We start from the raw sequence: 7,134 nt of genomic DNA on the forward strand, positions 1-7,134 counted from the left end.
GTGGCATCACACAAGTGGTCAACGATCACCAACTGTGTCCTGGTTTCTATTCTAAAGCTCCCTTCCTCTATAGAAGAGATAGCAGTGATTAGTCAATAATAGCCACATGGAAAACAAATTACAGGCACTTGCCACCAATTAACACAAGCTCTTTGGGAAATGGTGTGAAAAAGTGATTCAGAGCCCCACACGGTGACATGACTAACAATTTAAAGACAGGCTTTTGCACAGAAAAATAACTATTGAAGAAGCCACAGCTGTGCATCTTCATCCAGAATCCCATACTGCACATCCAGGTCCTATTTTTAACCACACTGTTTGAGTTTTGAATTCACCTTAGGGATATCTGGCAATGACTAAAGTGTCATTAAAGACTTCTTATGACGGCATTCCCTTAGTTTCTTTGATCTTTTTGAACAAACAATGAAAGGTGCCCTGAAGGCTTTCCTTGTAAACAAAGTTTCTACGTTCAGTGTTGCTCACCAAAACTCGTCCTTGAGGTCTATCAAACGTGTTGAATGCACCTCTTTCCTCAGAAAACATTTTCAAAGCTGATATTTTGAATATTTGAAAACCTGCATTGTTTGCATTCATGTTAACTTGCAATTGTTGTGCATTCTTCTTCTTCTTCTCTGCATTTTGTTGGCACGTTGCTGCTTTTCTTGACGCTTTACCTGCACACCTGTACATGAATGAAATAGCGTGAAACCATTGGAAGGAATTGTATCGCGTCACATGTGCTCGTACTCGTGCATGTGAACAAACAAAACAGGGAACACCTCATACAAACATTGTTTCATAGTGCCGCTAGTGGTCAAAAGCTCCACAGGGTACCTCACCTTATAAGTGAGTAGATAAAATAGAAAAATCCAAATGATTAAAAATTATTTTTGCATCCGGTCAAATTTTACTGGGAGTGGGGGAGACTGGGACTGTGAAATAGAACAAATCACACAGTGTGGAGCGGTATTTAGAGATTTCAGATTTACTATACTATACTATACTATAGATCCACTAGTTGACACAGGACTGGGTGTTGATTAAGGAGTGGTGTCTCCTTCACAGGTGACGAACTGATCAAGACTGAGGACGAAGACGAGCAAGGCTGGTGTAGAGGTCGCTTGGACAACGGGCGAGAGGGACTGTACCCGGCCAATTATGTCGAGCCGATCTAGTCCCGTTACTGGACAAGGACACGCCATTGGAGGCAGCTTGAACTGTCCCGTCCAATCGCACCGCACATAGCCAGAGACTTAAGAGCAACACATCCCTTGCCCAACAGATGCGCCAAGCAGTCTTGCCTAAATAAAAACTTAGTAACCTAAAAGACAATATATCAGTATAATATATTTTATCCAGCATTTGGGGGTGGGTGGACTTACACATTTAAAAACAGGAGCAGCAGCTATTCCAGTATATACACACTCAACTATAACATCGAGACAGTGCAGGAACACCTTGCTTCTCTGTGTAGCTGTATTTAACGTATAATGCAGCTTATTTAAACTTGCAGTATTCTGCATTGTGTTCTCTTGTGAAAATGGGAAGATAATATAATCAGTTACACCCATTCGACAAAGACGAGCTTCTCTAACCTGCATTGTGTATATACAGTGTGATGCCATTTTTGTGTAGCATTTTTAATGCTGTGTGTGGTCAGTCGTCATCTTACATCTGGAATGCTGTGTAGTGTTTAAAAGTACCACAAACAGTATCCTCTAATTTTCTTTTCTCGTTTTTCTTTGTGATTTGGTCCAACCTCTTTTTCCCGTGTGTGCAGTGCTATGTGTTTTTAACTGTTTCTGAACTTTGCATAGCAGCATGCGCTATGCAAAAAAAAAACTTGCATTCCCTGAATCCTGCAGCCACGTTTTAGGCTACAACTTGATGCAACACTTCAACTACAAATGCAGAGTTCACGTTTTAGCATCGCATTCTTCAGGACATGCTTCTGTCTTCATGAAAGGAAGCTTGTTGATGAACTGGTTTTATGTTTGTTTTTGTTTTTTGACATTTTTTCTTTTCTTAGCATCACAAACCCGTCGACAATATCATCTCCATGCAATCCAAGGAAAGGATACACAGTTTCTGCAGAAGCTTTCATTCTTGGTTCAGTAATTCAGGTCTCATTTTAATCCACTACTGCTAACAAGAGTGATATATTCCCTCAGAGCGAAGTCGGATCAAGTCATCTTCTTGAGGGTTGCCGCTGCAGTGTAAGAGGTGGGTTCTGAACAATGCCTGTGCCGGGCACTTTTCTTCCAGAGCGTGGGGCCAATGGAGGCGTGTTAGTGCGTTACTGTGCTACAGACGGTTGTCTGAAGATCGAAGCCTCTTCAACAGGACATGAATGTACTAGTGTTCGGGCTCGAGAGAGGGCGTGTTGTTTTAACATGGTCCTCCACCGTCATTTAAAGCCCTACCTAGCAAAAAGCACTAGTTATGTGGCCCGTTTCCCCGCTGAGCCAAAGAATGACCCAATACCATCAACTATCTGTTTTCTCTCCATGCAATAACTTCACGTATCACATGTGAAAACAGCTTCAGCGAGGATCAACTTGTAGCTGCCTCCCAGTCCACCCAAACTTCATTTGTCTGCAAAACACCGCGCAACGACACAGGGAATACATTTGTCACCAGTACTGCACTGCATGTAAGATGTTACACAGTGCATTACATGGTTGTTTTTAAATTAACTTACTCCATAGAAATTAAATTCACAGCAGGAATTGCATTCATCAGACATTGATTGGTGATTTATCTCGCTACGAGTTGCACCTAAATCTCTGATTAGATGGGAGAGATGCTTTTTATAACTTAGTTGTCCTGAAGTTTTTCAATTTCACCGGACCAACAGCAGTCAGATGTGTTTAGCTCTGTGTCTGGAACAGGATTTGACAGGTTTGGGTCTCAACACATGAGGAGAAAAACACATCACCAGCTCACAAGTTGTGTCTTAGAGTAAAGCTGTCCAGCATAGCAAAAAGGACTCCTGTCATTAAGCTGTCCCACTTCCTCGACGCGCGTATGCACACGCACACACACACACACACACACACACACATACATACAATACACACAATATACACGAAAACACGCAAGTTCAGACACATAATCCACATTACCAGGTTAATATTTCGGGGGAAAACATCATCCAGTGTGTATGAGTTGTGTAAATGTAACAGAAAAAAGTTAAAAAAAAAAAAAAAAATGCAAGTGATTGACTATTAAGACAAAATGTAGTGTTATACATGTAAATGTGATTCATTAAAATAACAGCAATGGAAAACATATTAAGTAATAGGTACCATATCATATGACTTTCATTGCAATGGAATTGTCAGTGTATCATAAAAGCGTGACGTTATCCCACGCTGTCAGATTTGTATATGATGATGTAATTTAAAGATTATATTCTATTGTAACTGTACAACTGTGTTGAATTGAAAAATGAGACCTAACCATGTTGAGGCAGTAAAAAGGTGTACATGTAAATGCTTTTTTATGTTGACGATCTATTCCTTATGCACACAGGGGACAGCAGCTCACGTTGTGAAAACCCTATATTAGCGGTCTAGAAGATGTATGTTCATAGTTAGTGATGTACTTTTATCTCCTAACTGGTGTAGTGCCTGTTCATCTTGATGTAACAAGAAGTTCATTTAAATATGCATAAAGATGATTATGATCACAGATAATAATGACGATAGTGATGAAAAACCCGACTCAAATTTGTTGTGATGGTGTCAATATTGCGATATTGGTTTGAAAGGGGAAACAAGTTTGTTGAAAAAAGTTAGTGTCCGTGTGTTTTTTGTACGGAATGCACAGTGATTTATTATAGTTTCTTGATTCTACTTTTAAATATGCTCCATACGATCCAGAGCGTTATTAATATAACAGCAAACAACTACGGTATTTACTATGTGAAGATATGGAGGAGCGATGTCTACCTGAGCAGAGGATGAAGTCGCTCTCCCTCTGTGGGTGTCTGTAATCTGAGCTTCTCCTTCTTCGTTGACATAGCCGGGCCAGCCGCGCATGCTATTAGTGCATGTGAGCGTGCCCCACTGGCTAGCTCACAACCGCCACTCTGAACTGCTCTCATACGGCGGTTACGGCTGACAACGCCGTCCAAACCGACGGCGCCGTTGCGGAAGCGAAGCACCCACCCTTTGGTTAACACTGTTAGCTCTGTCATCAGTGTTGCCATAGTTTTAGAGATGGTAGCAGCCATCGCCATGTTGTGAGCCGTTGTGCGGAGGCAATAGAAATGCTCCCAATCTTGCATTTAGCACCTTTTAAAGGAGACAACATTTGGTAATATATTGCTTTATTCTGGATCCTGAACAAATCCCAAAGATAGAAATGTCAAAAGGATTATCCATTAAGGCAGGTTTAATAAAATATTCACTTACTTTGGCATTGCTCTGCAACTTCTAAATATTCTGACACTTGAATGGGAATAACAGGAAGTGTCATTGTTAAAAAAAGAGGATTTAAAGGAATAGTTTGACATTTTGGGAAATAACGTTAGTTGTCTTTCTTGCCGAGAGTTATTGATGTCTCTCACAGGCTATGTTAAATATGTAGCTGGAGCCAGCAGCTGGTTAGCTACATATGTACTGTACGGATATCCATCTCATCTAACTCAAGGCAAGAAAGCAAATAAGCATTATTTCTTTTAAATGTTTCCATAGTTAGAAGACATACGCGTCCTTTCGAGAAACCAAATATCACACCAAAAAGTACATTTCAAACAAGAGTGCTAAAGACAAATAAAATAAAATCAGTATTAGGAATAATAAAGTAGAGTGATGCTAGGCAGGAGTGCATAGTTCAGTAGGCAGTCTTTACAATTGAAATGAAACATCTGCGATGAGCGATCGAGCTTCAGAGTTCGTGTTACTCCTACTGTATGTCCAGCATATCTTTGGTTCCTCTCAGCTCGTTTCAATCGGCCGATCGTCTTCATCATACGGGGTTGACGAACTGGTAGACCAGTCTGCGTGATACGTCGGGCTTTCGAATGATGCCTTTCTTGTAGTACTGGCGTATCGAGCGACTCAGTTTGTCATAGTTCATAGCTGGGCGGTTCTTCCTGATGCCCCAAAGCCTGGCCACGAGAGCTGAGTCTTCTATTTTGAAAATCCCTTTGGACAGAAGAAAGAAAATATACTCAGTTTGGATTTTGAAGTGCTTGTTTGCTTTCTTGCTGAGAGTTAGCTGAGAAGATTGATAAGCTATATGTGAAGAAGAGAGGTATCAATCTTCTCATCTAACGCTTGGCAAGAAAACAAAACCCCAAATGCTGTACTATTCTTTTAAGTAACTCTAAGTACCCCTATTTAGCATTTATAATCAGCATGAAAACATTTAATAAATGGTTTATAACACACTATAATGTGATATCACCTCACCTTTCTCTTTGTTAAGCCAGCGGATGCAGCGGCTGTAGTTATGAGGCTTGAGGAGCAGCTCTCGGAGGAACTGCCACAGGTGGATGGGCTGGTTGGGGTAGCTACGCCTCACCTCTGGCCAGGAATCATCATCAGCTGCTGACGTAGGAGAAATTTTCAGAAACCAGATGTCACTTTCACCTTCTCTTACCTCAGCATTTTAATCAGTGAAATCATTGTTTTAGTTAGCTGTATTGAAGTCGAGTTATAACCAAGAACTTACCAGATTTGCTGTCTTGTGGTGGGCAGCGCTCCTTCATTGCTGCAGCTAAAGGAACAGACAAGAAAAAACAATCATGTAGCAGTTTACACCAAACAGAATATATATACTGTTGGTCACACTGCATTTGCTTCACAATCAGCCTTTCCTGATTTGCAAACCGTAAAACTTGATGTAGGTTCATTTCCCCCGTGTTCCTGTTCTTACCAGATCTCCAGATGTCCAGATGAGCATACAGCATGTCACCAAACTGCAAGGAGCGTTGTCTGAAGTCTGCTTCTGTCATGGAGCACAGATCCCTCCCGCTCAGCTCCTGAAACATGGCGCTGACCTGCGGCAGCCTGTGCAGGTGCTCGGTCCAGAGGAGCCACTTCTGAACGTGCCCACTGCTCCAGTCCAACGGGTCTAAAGAGAGAAACACAGAGAGATGAGGCGTTATTTTAGACCGCTCCCAACATGTTCAGACCTTAAATCGTCACATTATTTTTGGTTATGGCTAGAAGGTAAGACGCAAATTGCAAAACTCTTGCGAGGTGGTTAATGTTAGGCATTGACCTTGAAGGGTTAAGGCTAGGAAAGGTCATTGGGCAGTTTTTGCAAGTTTTTACAATTTGTGGGGTACCTTCTAGACAACCATTTTTTTTCACCAATGAAAACATGAAAATATCAGTTCAATAGGTCACTAACAGACGTATGGTTTTGGTTTTATTCTGTAATCCAGAGTTTGACCCATAGGGACTAAAAATCTGTATATCTCTGGCTCTGTTGCTTCAATCTTGTCATTGTTGTTTTTAATTGTTATGCGTGAATCGCCTTTCATTATTGGAGTAACTGTCAGGAATAATTTTAGAAAGACTGCTGCAGCTAGTAAAGATGTTACAAAAAAAGAAGAAAGTTTGACGGAAATGAATTTGACAAGTTGAGTAAACTGTTAAACTGACATTAAACTGAACCAAATGTTAAAGGTGCTGAATGCGAGATTGGGAGCATTTCTATAGCCTCCGCATGGCTCTCAACATGGCGACGGCTGAGCCGGCGGCTCGCAGCTAATGGTGCTAACAGTTCTAACAATGAAAACGACGACAACACTGCTGACAGAGCTAACAGTGTTAACCTGAATGGGAACCAGAGGTTGGATGCTTAGATTCCGTAATGACGCCATCGTTAGGGACGGCGTTATCAACTGTAACCGCCGGAGGAGAGCAGCATCGTGAGCTACATCCACTAAAAACACACCCCAGCGATGTGAACAAAGCACAGAGAAGCTTGAATTACAACACACACAGAGGGAGAGCTACTTCGTTCTCTGCTCAGGTAGACCTCCTCTATATCTTTAAATAGCAAATAGTTGTTTGCTGCTATATTAATGCTCAGGATATTGAATAGAGAACCTTAAAAGGATATGTGATTAAACGAAATTGGGGAAGATTTATTAACCAAACCAAACCGCAAAAA

The 7,134-nt window shown here is 41.3% G+C and overlaps 2 protein-coding genes across 4 annotated transcripts in view; one reads left to right on the forward strand and one right to left on the reverse strand.

Annotated features, from left to right (window-relative positions):
• Nucleotides 1-3,795, forward strand: part of LOC119489757 (protein kinase C and casein kinase substrate in neurons protein 1-like) — a 40,520-nt gene extending 36,725 nt beyond the window's left edge. For both annotated transcript variants that reach the window (XM_037772550.1, XM_037772551.1), the window contains one exon: nucleotides 1,066-3,795. In XM_037772550.1, the coding sequence (XP_037628478.1) occupies nucleotides 1,066-1,175 (110 nt within the window). In that variant the 3' untranslated portion in view covers nucleotides 1,176-3,795. The remainder of the gene's footprint in view (nucleotides 1-1,065) is intronic.
• Nucleotides 3,796-4,031: 236 nt separating this feature from the next.
• Nucleotides 4,032-7,134, reverse strand: part of LOC119489363 (SAM pointed domain-containing Ets transcription factor-like) — an 8,268-nt gene continuing 5,165 nt past the window's right edge. The window contains exons 3-6 of one of the 2 annotated variants that reach the window (XM_037771680.1): nucleotides 5,887-6,084; nucleotides 5,683-5,727; nucleotides 5,421-5,555; nucleotides 4,032-5,153 (exon numbers count right to left, since the gene is read on the reverse strand). In XM_037771680.1, the coding sequence (XP_037627608.1) occupies nucleotides 4,975-5,153; nucleotides 5,421-5,555; nucleotides 5,683-5,727; nucleotides 5,887-6,084 (557 nt within the window). In that variant the 3' untranslated portion in view covers nucleotides 4,032-4,974. Of the gene's footprint in view, nucleotides 5,154-5,420; nucleotides 5,559-5,682; nucleotides 5,728-5,886; nucleotides 6,085-7,134 lie in introns of both variants that reach the window. The other variant, XM_037771679.1, reaches the window with a different exon arrangement.

Source organism: Sebastes umbrosus, chromosome 6 (assembly GCF_015220745.1).
Source record: "Sebastes umbrosus isolate fSebUmb1 chromosome 6, fSebUmb1.pri, whole genome shotgun sequence".
NCBI lineage: Eukaryota > Metazoa > Chordata > Actinopteri > Perciformes > Sebastidae > Sebastes > Sebastes umbrosus.